The 17,256-nt window shown below is 47.6% G+C and overlaps 1 protein-coding gene across 2 annotated transcripts in view; it reads right to left on the bottom strand.

Annotated features, from left to right (window-relative positions):
* Positions 1 to 15,196: 15,196 nt before the first annotated feature.
* CERS3 (ceramide synthase 3) overlaps positions 15,197 to 17,256 on the bottom strand; it is a 73,338-nt gene continuing 71,278 nt past the window's right edge. For both annotated transcript variants that reach the window (XM_006020068.3, XM_025199533.1), the window contains exon 11: positions 15,197 to 17,037. In XM_006020068.3, coding sequence (XP_006020130.1) covers positions 16,903 to 17,037 — 135 coding nt within the window. In that variant the 3' untranslated portion in view covers positions 15,197 to 16,902. The remainder of the gene's footprint in view (positions 17,038 to 17,256) is intronic.

Below are 17,256 nucleotides of genomic sequence, written 5' to 3' on the forward strand. Positions count from 1 at the left end.
AATCCCAGAAGACCTGTGGAGATGCAGGGAATGAATGAGATGCCCCTGGTGTCCATCCCGATGTTTTTGCAGCTGGGCCAGACCATCTCCCCTCATCGTCCTGCACTGGTCCTGGGGCCAGACATTGCCCGCAGGGCCCCTCAGAGGAAGGAACTTCATGATCAGTGTGTGTGAGCCAGCTGCCCCACCTTGCCAGCGAAATGGAAACCTTTACTAGATCCTCTCTCTTCCCATTTTCTTCCTATGACTCAGTGAGGCAGAAAAGTCCACTCACGCTTTCACAGATGAATCAATACCTGTGAGCAGGGTGGGAGACCAAGGCACACACCTCCAGCACACTCTCATGGGCGCACTCTCACAGACTGATATGGAGAATGTGCTCTGTATTCAATGGACTGCAGTTACAAATGCTCATTATTTTAGGCTAAATTTTAGACTGTCTCTATTGCATCGTTCTTGGAATAGCAGCTAAACATCCTGCATTTATGCAGGAAACTGGAGCACTAGTACATACATGATAATAATAATAAAAAAAAAAAACCCCAAACCTGGTCACTATTACTTTATGGATAAATTCTGCTACCCACCAGAGTGATATAAATCAGGAGCCGCTGTGATGGAGTAATGCAACTTTACGCTGCCACACCAGGCAGCAGAGTCTGGTCTTTACTCTGTAATCTGCAGAGGTCACGGAGACCTCTCTGCAGACTAAACCCCAGGGAATCATGAAACTAAATCAGCAGTACAAACCTACTCAGCATTACCGACATATTGTCTTCAACATTTTTATTCCATGCAGGGTTGGAGCTTTTTATTCTGGAATCACAATACCAAGATTTCCTTCAGGACCTAAGGGACAGAAGAAAAGTAACTCCAAGTCACTATTCATCTCCTTCAACTTGAGGGCCTGCCAGGAGACAATGTGCTTCTGAGCATAATCTAGAGCATTTTTTAGGATGCTCTACAGCGGAGTGTCTACACGTGCATTTACGCCGGCTTAAATTTACTGTGCAGTAAATTACTGCACAGTAAGCGGGAATACTGTTGTCTACATGTGCAGGCATTAAAGCACATTAACGCTCAGTGTGGACTGACTTAGGACTAAAGTTAGTCCCAAGTCAGTCCACACACACACACACACACACACACAGTGTTACTGCTCAGTAAGGCGTCTACATGTGCGTTACTGCAAAGTAAATAATCAGGTGTAAATTTGATACCTGCAGGTATCAAATTTACATGCAAGTCGGCATAAGTCACCATATTTGCTGTGCAGTATGAGTGTGTGTGTGTAGACAAGTGCCTGTACTGTGCAGTAATTTTGGTTACTGAACAGTAAATGCACACGTGTAGACGTGCCCAGTATATAGCAGGAAGGGGCCCGTGAGGCAGATAGTGCTTTCTGGCCACCTCCCTTCACCTTGTTGTGACATGTTCCATACCCCAGAGGGATAAAGGGAGCTGCAAGAAGGTGGCACAGAGACCTTTACTACAGAAGAATGAGAGCTTGATGTGCTTGAATGGTTCTTTCATTGCTTTGAGATGTCTTAGAAATACCCGGTGGTCAGACAGATGACCAGGAGAAGAGACCCAGCGCTTTAGTCCAGAAGCAGAGACCCAACTGGAGTCTGAAATATGTTCCCCTGTTCAACCGTGAGTAAACACCAATACATCCTCTCACTCCATGAAAGGCCAACACCATCATTATTAGTCAGGCCAGGCAGTGACCTGGGAATAGGAATAGCCCACTGTCCTGACATCTAGATACATTCCTTCAACAGAGGCGGCAATTCACTTCGGCTTTGTGCATCTAACCAAGTCATTTGTTTTACCCAGAGGGCAAGAGAGACCCATCATCCATGTGCGAGACAGAAAGACCCCTTTCAGGTCTGGTGGTTGGAAGCCAAAAAGGGAATGGCTAGGAGATGTATTTCAATCCCACCTGCTGACAGCAAGGCATCTTTCCTGAACTAGCCGTGAACTGAAAAGAAGAGAATTGGGCTACAGTCCAATGTGAAGGTTGCGTTGAGGCTGTTAGCCCAGAACCGGACTAAAACACGGAGTCCGTCCCCACTGGACAGGTCCTGCCAAATTTTGCTGGGGACAAAACCAGTCCAGTTCTTCAAACACACCTGGACTGAACATCGTGCTTATAATGAAATGTGCTTCTGTCCCCACTGGAAGGGGTGAAGCTCCCAGAGTTTGCAAGCATTTCTGTTCAAGCCCAGAGGGAAGAGATGGGAGGAGGGAGGTTGCCCTTATTGACAGAGGCTTTTAAGGAGAAGTAGGGAATATAAGGGGGAGTGGGAGAGTAGAAAGGCCTGTCAAACTGTGCAGCAGAAAACCATGCCAATGAGGGGCAGGGAGATTTCTGCCTGTACACATCCCTGCGAGGGGATTAAACAGGGAGATGTTTCATCTTGCCATGAAAGCAAATTCATTCCAAACTGTCTATAATGGAGCTGAGCATACCACATGAGGTCTGCGTAGGACAGGATTAGAGGAGCTGTTTATGCCAATACATCCCCTCTTCCTCGGGACTCTGGAGGAGGGTGTAGGAAGACACAGTCTATTTGCTTGGTGTGATAGAGTGGATTTAGCCAGACTCTGGCATTGTCTAAACTCCTCTGATCCTCAACAGATGTTGCACAGGACCGAAGTTGAACAGTTCTTCTGTGCAGCCAGACTGTGGATTCACCTCATAGACCCTAATAGACCCCATCTCTGCTCTGTGCCTCCCCAAGAAAGCCCTCTTCTCTATCCCTTCACTGTGCCAGCAGCTCTCTATGACTGTCCAGTTTCAGAGGGGTCTCTCTCCACTGGACCCATCCCCATGGGGTCTAGGTGCCACATACACAGCCCTTCCCAGCATAGGGAGGGATGCTGATGGACAGAAGGCTGGAGAAAAGACATCATCAGTGTCCAGCGTCCTTGAACCCCAGCACTGGGAAGAGGTGGGTGGGATTTGACCCAGTAGAGGCTAATGTATGTAGAAGGGTGTCCTGCCAGCATGCACCCAGCACTTATTTTCTTACACGAAGGCATGGCTTCTGGATCCCTGAACACCAGGGTTGCCCGACCATAATACTCCACCTGTCAGGGCTGAGAGCACTCAGTCTGCATTTGAAGTGAAGCCCCATAACTGCTAATCTCTGCTGAAATCTCTCAGCAGGTGATAGTCTCAGGCTGCTCCTGATACAGTACACATCTGCATGGAAACATACTGGTGGAAACATACCCATTTCCTGAGCTTTGCCTTTAAATTGGTAGCGATACAAAATGTAGACCTCAGTCTATTTTTTCCCTTCCATCTTTTTTTTATACTTTCCTGGAGAGCCTAGGACCTATGTAGTCCAACTGCCAGGGTGAAGTACCAGAATAGCTCTTTGTGTCCGATTATTATTTGTATTGTAACACCTTAGAGATGCCCATCAAGTCTATTGCCCCATTGTGATAGACAGGGACAGAAAGCTCCCTGCCTGAAGAGCTTGTACTTTAAACACGCCAGCCGGGTTATAAGGCTATGAGAGATCAAAAAGCTTGCACAAGGTCAGACGTGTTGGGAACGAGAGGCAGAAAAAGGAGACTGGTCTCCTCCGCAGCTCGGGCATCCAGGTGACTTAGCAGAAGAACTTTGTAGCGCTCTACAGCATGATCCTGCCCGACACCTTGCTACCAGGCCAGACCTCCACGCAACTTCAGTGGTCACTAAAGCATGTCTGAAGTGCATCAAAGGGCAAATAAACTGCTTTTAACTTTGAAATGTAACAGCTCTCCTTAGACATATGCTTTTCCCCCTTTTAATTTAGTATTACGGTATATCTGCTCCCAGCGTAGCTTCAGGTCTGAGCTGATAACTTTGCCTGTAAGGACCCCGATCCCGCAGGGTGCGGTTCACAGCGGTCCTTGCCAGTTGTAAACATCTCTCCCCATTCACCTTGAAGCAAATATCAATTTGTCGTAAAAAGAAAATAAACCGAGTTGGCTGGACAAAGCAGCTGTTGTTATCCAGGTGTTTGGGGGCAGCAATGTCACTCTGCTGCCATCTGCTGGGGTCGGGGAGCAGTAGTTAGTAGGCAACCGTTGGGTCTCTGGATCATGGCGCACCCCCGTAAGGGGTCTTGTCGGATGCCTGATGAACCCGTTTGTGGCTGGCAAGCCCAATTCGAGAGCGACGCGGCTAGTTACAAGTTTCACGCATCCATGTGTCGTCTGAGTTGGAGTCCAAATTTACAGCACGCTGCTTCCTTTGTTCTTGCTTTGCTCCCAGCCTCTGGATCAAAGCCACTTGATGCTGAGCTGCACCCAGTGCTGGATGTTCCCTCCAGATTGGATGGGATTCTGCACATGGAGCAATAACCACCCTAGCTAAAGTGTTTTCTCTGTTAGCCACAGGGCCAGAGTTGAAGCAGAGAGAGTTAGTTAGCTGTGTTAGTCTGACGTCCAACAGAAGGCAGGGTAGATTGGCACCGTGTAGCCTGACTAAAATATAGATGCAAAGCTTTCATAACCCCAAGCTCACTCCATCAGCTGCTGTGAAAGAACAGGCACAGCACGGTGTGTAAAATGGAGAGGGTGATTTCCACTGCAAGCGTGCCCGTTCACAGCAGCTGATGAGGTGAGCGCAGGCTCACAAAAGCCCATGCTATACATTCCTGATGTAGTTATCCTACGAGCCAACACAGCTCCGTTTGACCATGATTCCTGGCAGCCTGGATGGGGGCGCAGGGCTTATCAGCAATACCCTGATGTGGATGTGGGATGATGCCACTGAGCACGGTGCAGATTCTCACCATTCATTCCTACAGATTTTGGATTTCCCTCCCCCCCGCTTCCCACTGTCATCCATGCAGGCAGGGAGATGAGCTCGTGATCTGCCTGCTCTTCTCACTTCCACTGTTTATGCATCTAGAATAGGAAGGGGCAGGATTTGACCCATCTCAAGTGACAGCGAGTGTGGTAGCGTGCAAGACTGATTGATAGGAACATGTTATTGGTGGCCTGTCCAGTGGACACCTAGGGTACTAGTAACCAGGCAGATGTCCGCAAGGCCCTTATCCCCAGTGCTTGGTCAGCAGGAGGAAGTGTAGCTCTGCATATTCAGTATAGTTCACAAGAGGAGCCTCCAACTGCAGTCATGTGAACAAGGATTCCTGAATGGGCAGGACACTTCCCTTTTGGTTTCTAACTCCTAAATACTAGCGAAAAGGGGGACCCCTTGTTCAATTGCTATAGTCACTATAGCCTCAGTCTCAAGCCCACTCAAGTCATTCAGACCCTTTCTACTGTCTTCCTTTGGCTTGGGATCCTGTGCCACTTGGGCTCTAGCCCAGTCCCCTGGTGTCCACACACAACGTGGGCTTAGATGTGCTTCGAAACAATCCTTGCTTGCCTGGCCAGGACCATAGGCTAGAACCTGGACTTCACTTCATCCCTGATTTGGCAGTGAGAGCCAATTTTCACTTCCTCTTCCGGGGGCTCTCTCATAATTCCCCGGGACTGCATTTTCAACATGGAAACTTATGGGCCAGTTTCTACATACTTGGCCAGTATTTGATCCCTCACTCCAGTGAGGTGTTGGACGGCCAGAGGGCCCTACAGAGGCTGCCTGCTCCCAAGTGTAAAGAGAGCAAAGCCAGATTCATGGAGGAGCGGTGAAATCAGCAGCTGTGAGCGCATCTGCAAGAGGGGCAGGCGAGGGGGATCCAGGGGGTGGCTAAATCCCAAACCTCATGGATACCTACTGCAAGGGAAAGAACGCCAACAGCAAGTCCGGCATTGCTCCATCTCCTTAGCCCTCCTTTCCAGGTTTTGGGGGCTCATCACCACCTTACCCTTCTGCAGGGATTGGGATGACCATAGAGGCAGAAGGAGCAGAGTTGCAGGAGAGACCACAGTGTTGGAGTAGGCCCCCGAACAGGCTGCATTGCCAGATGGGAAGGGCCTGGCCCCCCTTCCTCTCTCCCCATCCTTGGAAGATGGGTTTCAAGTGGACAGGAAGCAAAGAGTGAAGCATACAACTACTGACATTTGGACTGATTATGGGCGGGGGAAGAATCCATGCCCGTAGTAGCCCAGGCTTAGCAAGCCTGCCAGGGTGTGAACTGCTGTCTTGCAGCTCACGAGGTGAGAGGCTCCACACCAGCTATGAGCTGACTGCCCAGAGGAGTCTTCCATCTATTGACTCCTCTGTGAAATCCTATATGAACTTTCATTTCTACCCAGGAGAACTTTTACAATCTTTTCTCCGATGCCTGATGAAGGGGGTTTGTGCCCGAAAGCTTGCAATTAAAGAATTTTTTTTTGCAACAAATCTTGTTAGTCTAATAAAAGATATCATCTCTACTAGTCCTGATTGCATCTTGCAGCTCTCACGCTGGAGGAGTCATGCCGGTCACGGACAGCCTGCGTTCACAGGCCTAGTGACTGTGCTAAGAGAAAGGCCTCTGGAGACGGACGTGCTCGGCCTCCTGGGGCTGTTGGTGACTTGCTGTCTGGTGGGGAGGGCTGGACAGGAAAGGCACTTCTGCTCCCATTCATGTCTGCCAGAGTCTCCCCTCCTTGCTGTAGCATCAGCTGCCAGAATCCCTCTCACAAGCTCAGGACAGTCAGTGAGATTCCTTGGCAGGGTAAACTCCCAGTGGCCACCCCTTGCACTTACATTACTGGATGGACCAGTTAGCCAGCAGCAATACAGCTCTAAGTAGATGTAGGGAACTCCTCCACAGCCCTGGAAAAGCTGCTGCACCTTCCTTCATGCAATCCCCAGCAGATTCGTCCTCTACAGCTGCTCAAGCCAAGGATGAGGTCAAAACCAATCCCAGTAACAGGCCCTTGGCCTGAAGCCTCCACACCCCAATAAGGCTCCAAATATTATGTTTTTAAGCAATGAAGTAACGCTGCAATGCGTATACCAGTGTGTCTGTGGGACTGTAGCAGCTTCTGAGCGCGCCCATGTAGAAAGGTGGGCTAAAGGGATAGCAAGACGATAAAAGTATCAACCTCCAGCCTGGCCATGAGGTTAAGTGTGCAAAAGCAGGAAATGTGGTTGTTTCTTTCCACAGGCAGAGAAATCACTGGGCTCCTTCATTGCTAGTGCTAGTCTGGGACCCCTGGAGAAGCCTCTGAACCAGCAGGGGAAGGGGAATGGCTCATGAGTGGCACAAACTCTGGGTCCAGGTCAGACCAGCACCAGGAAGGGTGGGAGAGGGAGGAAGGGGAGTGGGTGGACAGAATAGTTGCTCAGTCTGGGGACCATGGGCCTGAGGAGGAGGGAGGAGGACTGGCAGAGGGAGCTGTTTGAATGGACCCACTACAGCACTATCCCTGGCACAGACCTGACTACCTGCGGCCTCTCCTCTCAAGCAGCGGTAGAAGTCTGAAGGCCAGTAACCTGCACAGGGATTTAGGAGTGGCAGTGTGATGAGCTGTGACAGTCTCTGCAGCACTTAAAAACCACCCACAGGGCTGGAAAACGGTGGGTGCATTCTGCAGCCTGGGATCCACTGGGCAGCAGTGACTGCTACCTAGGTGCAGATTTATGGACATGCCAAGCTGGTGATCATCGCCCCTGGCTTCTTTAGTGGCCAGAAAGAGCCCTAAGGGGACTGAAGCAATACGTAAGACCCTCTCCACATTCTGATTTTTTTATACTGCTTTTGCAGTCATGCAAACATTTACACCTGAAACAACGGTCTGGAGACCGCTCCCTCCACCAAGCCCAGTAGTATTCCACTGCAGCGGGGAGATTTACCTCTTGCACTTCAAAGCCAACCCTGCTAGGATTTATACTTGTTATTCCACTTCACGTTTTCAGCTTTGAAAGGATGATGGGGTCTCCTCCGCATGCTTTATGGGGTAACAAAACTCCAGCAGAACAGGGATGTTTCCAGCTGAGTAAATATAAGATATTTTCATAAATCCGAGGACTATTGGAACATCAACAACGTTATCCTATGTGGATTGTTATGACTTGGTATTTGCTAAGTCATATGTTGAAGCTTAGGCCTGTCTTTCAGCCTTGTCCTCTAATAAGCTCGCAACTTCATGTAATCCCACAGAGGGAACTTCAGTTAAATAAACTCTCTGAGCCCTCCTTGGAGCTCCACACAAACAGCTCGGGTGAAGATTAGGTTGCCTTTGATCATATTCATTTCCTTGATTGGGAATCCCATTCTTTGACACAGGATTAATGTCAGGGCTTTACTTCCTCCCCATACTTCAGATCTTGACACACGTCGATGACAGGATGGAAAGGAGAAGTATTTTTTTTTCCTGCAGGTGTCCTCGCTTTCTGGCCAGCGGATTTCAGTTCTCCAAGCAGTCAAGCTGTAATGCTTTGTGGCGTCTTTCCTGCTCCCTTGTGACCGACAGGGATAGACTGGCATTTAGCAATCAGAACATTTCCCTTGCCATGTGCGTGAATGCTGGTGCGACCCAAAAATTTGGGCAGAGAGCTGCGCTAGGGCTGGGATAGCCGACAGGGCTGACCAGCTGTGCTGATAGCCAACGTGCCCGGGGTCATCAAGCGATGTGACAGGGAGGCAGAGTTGATGCTGGGCATGCAGAGAAACTACTGCTTTGTTCAGCTCTGGATGTCTTGCATAGTCTGGGTCAAAGCCCCTCAGCAGCAGGCAGAGGAAATGCAGAGAGGGAACGAGCATGGCCAGGAGTATGCAGAGGGACAGTCATCTGGGTTGAAAAACAGGCTCTTGGGAAGATAATGCTTCATGTTTCAAAGCATGTGCCAGGCTCCTGCTTGTTAGGGGACCAGATCGCAAGGCCTGGGGTGGAGAGGGTATGGACCAGTGACCCCGCTTCTGCCTCTTGTGATATTTCTTGCACCTTCTTTTGAAATCTCCATGGTCTGCAAAGCACCATTAACAGTGCAACACTGGTGCCTTACTAGGAACCACTAATTAATGCTTGCAAGCTGCTCCAAGATGTTTGCCTGGAGGAAGTTAATAAGTACCCTGTCTCTCATTAGAAACCACAATCTTTAACCAGAACCATTTCCCAGTGCCTCATCCTACTCCACGCACTTGTGTCTGAAAACTAAGCCAGCCACGGCATTTCTACAGCATCTCTCCTCACGATCACCCAAAGCTGAAGCCATCAGCAGAGTACACTCATTCAGTTCAGAGAGTTTGCTGGTGGTGTTATTAACGAGGGGAGCTCTTCTCGGACCAAGATGATTCTTAGAGGATTTGACTTCAAATAGAAGAGGATAAAAAACAAACTCAAATAGGTGAAGGAAGAAAACCATGGAAGAAGGAAAAGTTATCTTCAGCATTAACAAGCCTAAGAATCACCAGAAAGATTTAGTAGGGTTGGAGTGCTGCTGTAGCTGTGATGGTCCGGGAAACAGGTGAGGCAGGGGTATTTTCGGAGATATCTTTTATTGAATAAGAAAGTAGTTTTAGCTCTTTCCAAAGTGCGTAGCACTTCTCTAATGACTCCTGCTGCTCCCCAGACATGCCCAGGTCTCCTAGACACCAGTCAGAGCATTGCTCTCTGTGGTTGCCACCTTCTCTTTGTTGTTCCAACAACCTGACGCCCTCTGCTCAATTTCTTCCCCCCGTGCTAACAGGTTTATGAAGGAGAGAAACAGCAGAGATCCAGGTGAGCTTTGCCACATCAGAAGCTGACATGCAGCAAGGTGACTGAGGGCTTAGGGATAAAGTAACCTTCAGATTTGGACAAAGCAATTGAAATCAAAGATTGCCAACAAACAGCAGTCTTCACGTTGCAGATCTCGAGATGGAAGTCTGTTCTTGGGTGGAGATGTTGCTGTTAAAATTGTATCCAACTGTACAATATTCATAGCCATGGTTGAGGGCATAAAGTCTAACCAGTTAATCATGCCCCAATGGTGCCCAGAACCCCTAATGAGGTTGAGGCTCCATTGTGTTGAATCCTGTAGAAGACAAAGCAGGAGAGTCTATGCCATAAAGTACTTAAAATCTTGATGCACACAACAGGCAGAAAATTATTAGAGGTACACTGATAGAGAATTTTTGGGCTGATACCGATGGTCAGTTTTTAAGGAGCCATATCGGCTGATACCGATCCAATTGCTGATATGCAGCCTGGCAGCTTGGAGACCAGTGTTGGGCTGGTAAGTCTGTTGGGGGAGAAGGGGTGGGGACAGGGAAGGGGCACAAGAGGGGCAGATTGAGGCTCCTGCAATCAGGGAGGGAGACGGGCTGGGGCAGGCACTGTACAGCTGGGGAGGGGTGGGGTACAGGATGGAGCTGCGAGAAACTTGTCCGCAGGGTAACGGGGGCACTCCCGCCACTACATGCACCCCTGAGGGGGAGGGGGGGGGGGCGGCATGTGCCTCTGGATCTGTGCATGGGTCGAGGGTGGGCTGCAACTGCAGGCTGGGGCCAGGGCAGCACTGGGTTCTTCCCAGCAGTGGCCTGGGCTGTGCTGTGCTGGGGCAAGTGGTAGCAGCACTGGGAGTGGGGCTATGTGGGGGGAGGGGCTGTAGCACCCCCCAAATTTGCCATAGCCCCCCCACCCCCCCTCCCTGCACCACTGCCACCTGCCCCAGCCCCAGCCCCAGCCCCTTCCCCCACAACAGACTTACCAGCTGGAAGCTGCTGGGCTGTGCTCCTGGCTGCCTGCATGCTGTGCAGCAGCTGAGTGCACGCATGGGGGCATTTATCGGTGACATTAATCGACCACATCAGCCAAAAAAAGCCAACTGCTGATACTGTCGATTTTCATTATAATCGGTGCCAATCCAATATGGGAGCGATGCATCAGTGTACCTCTAAGAATTATAGAAAGTCACGAGAGATTATCCAAGGCCACAAGACAGGCTAGTAGGGGTGGTGATGGGGAGGTTGCTTAGAACTCAGGAAATGTGGACCCGATGCCCTCCTTTGTGCAAAACTTTCTGCGCAAGTCATTAAGTTCCCCATCTGTGAAACAGGAATGGCACTGCCCTACCACTGCACATGTTGCAAAATGTTCAGATACTATAATAATAGGGAGGAGAGATAAGGGGTAGAAAAAGGCATGGAGGTATATAAATACCTAAAGATGTCAGAAGACAGATCCTTTTTTCAAAGACTGAACATAATGAAAAAACAAGGCAATATTTCTCATAACCTAGAAACTGAAATCAGAGAGCTCTTCAAATCCACAATTCTCAAAGAACCTGCAGTGTTTCTAATAAAACTTGTTAACAAGTTATGCCTACAAAGCAGATTTTTCTTTGGATTTCCCAGATGGTCTTAGTAAAGATAGTCAGATGCACTTCTTTCGTTGAGTCAGACCAGTTATTTTACCTGCAAATAAGAGGACAGGCACAAGCTCCAACAGAATAGGTGGCATATAGATGCCATCACAGCTTGTTACCCCGTTGTAGATGGAGAGACGGCACAGATGTCAGAAGTGGACCCTGACCAGCCACCATTTAAGAGCAGCTTGTAAAAGGGGAGGTAGCGGGAGAGCTAATTCTCTTCCATGCACCAATATCACCAGAAGATGGGAAGGTCAGCTCCGCCAAACCTTAATTAGCATCAATAAATACATTTCATGTGCCTTGGAGCTCATCGACAGCAAGCAGCAGCTGCCTGCTTCAGTCAAGTGAAAGCAAGTCCAGTCGCACGCTGTATGCGTATCGGGGAGCAGCGGATGTGTGCCAAGCGTGCGTGTAAGTGGGATAAGACATCCTGTGCGATGTGCACAGCTGGGATTCCAGGAGTCCTGCAGTGCCCTCTCCCCAGCTCAGCTCTCTCACACTGTATTTAGTCAAATACAACTGACCACATCAGCTCATCCTAAAAACACTTTGAAGGCACAAGGGTCATGTGCACAGGAGGGCCTTGGAGAAGCCTCACAGGGGAAACTCAGCTGGGAATCTAGAAGAAAATGGGGTCTGAGTGGGGGTCAGTGTCAGTGGGAGCAATAACAAAAAAAAAAAAAGGAGATCAATCAAGGAAGACCTCAGTGGTGTGTATTGGCACAGCTGCTTTTTTTTTTGTAGCCGTGTCTGTATGGTGGAGGGTAGCAGAATGGACCACAGACTGGGGAACCCTCCTGACCCAGGCTGGGTCATAGGCTTACCCAAGTGGATCCAGGGATGACCACAGTTTTCAAGGAAACATAGCAAGCAATGTATGTTAGCAAGGTTTCAGAAGTGCCTAGTGGTGGCTAATTCTGCTCTCACCCGAGCCGATGGAAAAAATCCCAACAGCTTTGCTGGGAGCAGAGTGAAGCCACCGCTAAATGTTCATGAAAATCCTTCTATAGATGCTGAGTGCCCAGGCAATAGCCAAGCCAGGCTGCTAAAGACGGGGGCCCATTTTTATATTAAATGACCTAGGCTTAACAGGCCTAGCTTATCATGGGAGGAGGGTGACAGGTTCAGCAATTTCAAAACAGGACAGAAGAAAAGCCACAGTATAGGACTCGCTCCATGGTTCCTCTGTAGAGTTTTGGGTGACTAAATTATCAGGTTGTCCCTTTCTTTTTTCACATCCAGGTTATGTTCCTATCCTCAGAGCCGGCATTCATTTCTGTCAGCCATCTGTCTGTTGTTCTAAGGGCCCACAGCTGGGGAAAGGTGCCTGTGGAGACCATGTTTTTCTTTCAAAATCAGCAAAATGTGTTCCCCTCTTTCACAGTTTGCAACTTGCTTGTAGCCAAAACTCACACGTTCCCATTCATTTGTTTTCTAGCTTTCTTGAGTGTTAGTCAACGCTTTTCCAAAAACGAATGCCCCGAAAGAATCTGCCTCAGCTCATCGCTTGAGTTGCCAGGTCTCATTCCCCATTTGCTTGCAAAGAACCAGCTCATTTGAAGGGGAGGCTGCACGGAGCCCGTGTGATCTTTCTGGTTGTGGGGAGAGAACAAATAAGAATGATACCACCCGGAAATTGCTCCCATAATTCTTTCGATTTTGGTGGAACGCAGCGAGTGGCATGAGCTGATGATCCCTCTCTGCAATTTATCTGAAGCCTGACAAACCATAAGATCACTTTGTCCCTTAAAATAGCAAATAACTGTAGTCTCTCAGATAACATTGTTGTAAATCATTACATTTTTGGTGGCAGCCACTCTAGTGACTGTAAACACCCCTATACGAATGAGCTCACTACATAGTGACTATAACGCATAGATGTGATGTTGTAGGTCTCGAGTACATGTAGCATCATAAGTGGTCCTTATATCAGGCACAACAAAAACTAAAGTACAAAAGGGAGATGTGGAGAGGAGCCTAGATATGGAACTGGAAAACAGTGTTGGATGGGGTGGTATTTGCAGAGACTCCTAGTTGTCTTATGCCAGGCCGGGACTGGGAGATGCAGGGTGGCAAGGCCTGGTGAAGCAGTTGGATGAAGGCAGAAGTCTGCCATGAAGTTCCCAACCCCAAGGGAACATGCTGGATTGTTAGGCACTTTTCCACAGTCACGGAGAAGTTGCTGATAAATAGGAGTGCCGTCTCACAGGACAGGCAGCGTTGTCGTACTTTGTGCTCTTTAAGGTTGTATCATGGAGAACGGATCTCGTTCCTTCCTCTTTGTAGCAACCTCTTGGATGTTTGACGGCTATTGTAACTGCATAGAGGAATGGCAGGGTCTCCCTTCTTCCTAACCCTCAAGTCATGTTGTGAGCCTTTGTATGGAGAATTGTTCAGTGCTTTCCCCTGAGGCCCTTGCCCAATCCAGGAGTTCTCAGTCCTAACAAACTGTACTACCGACCAGTATGCCACTCCATAGCAGAGCTGCTGTTTCCTTTTAGTGCCAAAGAAGTTGAGCTGGCTTGGTCCCTCCCTGCTCTACTGAGTTCTTACCCAGGGCCATGCTAAGCAGTGAGGGGTAGTTGGGTACTTGATATTAAGTTCATAACACTACTCAAAGTCCACATTACTTACCTCCTTTGCAGGCTTCTCTGTTCCTATTTGCAGCAGTCACATCTCCAGCTTCTTCCCAGGAACCTCATTCCCCATCAGGAACAGTAGTGTCCAGCTCTGGTCCAGATGCTTCCTTTAACTTCTCAGCTGGAACTGACTCCCCTCCTGATTCACAGTGCTTATAACCCAAGGGTGAGTAGAGCCAGCAGCTGTCAGGCAGCTGAATCTTAAAGTGACCTCCCCTACATATCACTTGAGGCTCTCTCTCCCACACTTCCCACGTGTTGGATTTGCAACCGCCATCATGCTATTCCACTATGGGTTTGCTCTTTTCTGGCAACATGACTTTGGTAGCTAAGGTTCAGAGTTGTGGTCCACTCTACCCCACCCTCTTCCCGTATCACAACTACTCAGCAAATACAAGACTCCCTGTCTTGTATTTGCACATATTTGCCTACTAAAATCTAAGTGTTTGTAGTAGATCTTTTTGCATTGCATCCTCTTCATTTCAGACCATTTCCCAAATGTGTTGAGCTCATTTTGAATGTAGTCCTGTCTTCCAAAGTGCTAACAACCTCCTCTAACTTTGTAGCACCTGCAAATTTGATATATCTACTTTCTGTTCCATCATCCAAGTCAGTAGTGAAAATATTGAATGGTACCAGACCCAGGACAAACCTTTTGGAAACCCTCTCAAGAGCATTTGGCAAAATATGCAGCCCAGAACCTTAATCAGGCAAATTTCCCATGGACTTTGACCAACTCCAATGGAGTTTCAACCAGGCTCATCTGCATTGTAAATTCAAGCTTAAAGCTCATTAACTATTCAAAGGATCGCTTCTCTGAAGACCTTATCATTCTTTCTTCTCTTTTATGAATTCCTCTTTTCATGGTAGGAACATTCTCTGGAATCAAAATTTAAAAGATATGTGTTGTCCATCTCCCAGAACCAAATCAGCATCGTGCAGAAGATATTACTGTCTCCATTGCTCTTATAAAAGGGTATGTATAATCTGTTTTGGGGTGTCTTTTATTCACAGCAGGCTGAGAAAAGCCAATTTTGCCTCATTTAAATGTTTATAGTTAAACATCTTTAAGCAGCAATGGGCCTGAAAAAATCTTGCCAGCTGCCTCTGGGGACTTAAGAAGTCCTTGGAATGAGATAAAATCTATATTGCAGCATTTGATAAAGCAATACAATGCAACTTCCTGCACTCTCTGCTGCATTACCTTCTATTTCCAAGCAGTGCTGCCTGCTTGGTGAGCCCAGAAGGCAGTGCTGGCTTTCCCAACCACAGGTGTATTTTCTTGCATACTTCCAGCTCTCCTCAAAACGTTCTATGCCAGATTCCTTTCCTGGTGTCATTGTATTAATGTATTTATAGTAAAGCATCATCCATTGCACATGGCACGGTACAAAAAAAATTAAACACAGTACAGTTTAAATCAGTCAAAGGTTATATACAGACATCTGCACATTTCCACCCCATAATAGCATACTCCCATCACTTACGACAACTACACAAAACACATTCTGCTTCACAGCCCAGGTCCCCAGCATTGTTTCCCATCCCAGCAAATCCTCTGGCCCTTCATCACGCTTCCCCTCTTCCAGAAGAAACCGGAGCAAATAGGTCCTGAGATTCAGATGAGGGGGGAGGACAACAGGTTTCAAAGGCAAAGGTCACTAACTCAGGCCACTCTGCTGATGACTGTTCTTGTCTCTGCCAGATGATAGAGTGCATCAGACGACCTTGGCGCCTGATGAATCTCTTGAGCAGACGCTCCCTTCAAAAGCTGAAGCCCAAATCATTTTGGCCTTGATGGATCAAACACAGCTGAAACTTCATTTGAAAAGTGGCCTGCAGCCAGCAGTTGTAAAGGGCTCACTCTGTGCAAGCCCTCATTAGCCAAGTAAGCTGTTGAATTCTGCACTTTCTGATAAACTTACAAGAATTAGCCTGGATGCCTGTTGCTGGGAAATCTTCCCCTATGCCCCACCAACGAGGATCCCAGTTCTATAATCAGGCATAAACCCAGAGTGGCTGGAGTTATAGAAACCTGGGCCTGATGGAAGATGGGTGTTGGTTGTTTTTTCTTCACTATTACTTTCTTTAATCCCTCCCTTTCCCCCCCCTCAAAAAAAAAAGAGCAAAAGATTTAAGATAGGCAAAGGCTGGAGTGATTGTCTGCATGAGATAATGCCAACTTGAGTATATCCACATGCACAAGGTAGTGCTGTGATGAGATATTTGAGCCAACTAGTTAGTCTTGTTGAAAAGTAACACCATGTTAACCCAGCTATTGTGCTTTCAGTACCTAGGGTAACTTGTTCAGAGCTAACTTGGGTATCTATGCACAACACTGCCTTGTGCTACGTAGACGCAGCCTTTGAGTGGGGGGTTTAAACTCCTTGCTTCTTTAAGTGAAGCAAATGATTCATGGAAGCACCAACAACTCCAGTGACTCAATGCTAGCTTGGACCAGCCATCAAGAAGTATGCTCTGATTCATGGGTAGCAGCCAATGCTAAATGCTTGAACTCAAATAAGATGATTAACATGCCTGTTAATGCACCCTGATGTCACCTCTCTCTTAAACAAAGCAATTCTGATTTTTAGTAGAACTCATATTAATTCCACACTTCCAAACTTATGTGGAAAGAGCATTAAAGGCTTTTGGTAAAACTGCCCTATTTCTGCCAGACTTGAAAATTATGTTAGAGCCAATTAGACTTCACTTGCTCTAAGAGCACTGAAATCCTTGAGCATTTTAAGAGTGGAATGATTAGCACATTTGAGAGATGTTTTTCACACACTAATATGCAGTGACTTAAGAAAGTAGGCCATTAACGCATTTTGTCTTATTAAGCAAATCTCCCACCACCACCCGCTCTACACTGGGCTTCTTTCCAGGTCTAGTAACTAGCAATAAATCAATCTTGGACTCTCATAGGGTGTTGACTTTCCTTTCTGTACTGTAGGTTGGGTTTAGGACATGACAAGTGATACTGCAGGATGTGATGCAGGTGTGGGTCTAATGATTATTGTTCTTCAGGTAGCAACTCTTCCTTAGGCCACAGCCGTTTTTGCTGCCATTCTTCACATGCTTCTCTTCAGTATCAGAGAGGGAGTCTTCCTCCTCTTCATCGCTCCGGTCATCTTTCAAGTGCTAGACAGAAGAAAACACAGTGAATGCATACTGATATCTATGATTACATTTGCTGTCAAACTATGAGATTACATTTGTCAGTGCAGTAAAGGTACATTTTTCAAGAGACTAAGAGGTATGAACAAGAAACGATCTGGATTTTCAGATCTTTGAGGTGGCTTGAAAAATATCAGCCAATAATTTTTAGAATTAATTTAGCAAGTGCACTTATCATTCCTG

This window comes from Alligator sinensis, unplaced genomic scaffold (genome assembly GCF_000455745.1).
Source record: "Alligator sinensis unplaced genomic scaffold, ASM45574v1 scaffold210_2, whole genome shotgun sequence".
Classification (NCBI taxonomy): domain Eukaryota; kingdom Metazoa; phylum Chordata; order Crocodylia; family Alligatoridae; genus Alligator; species Alligator sinensis.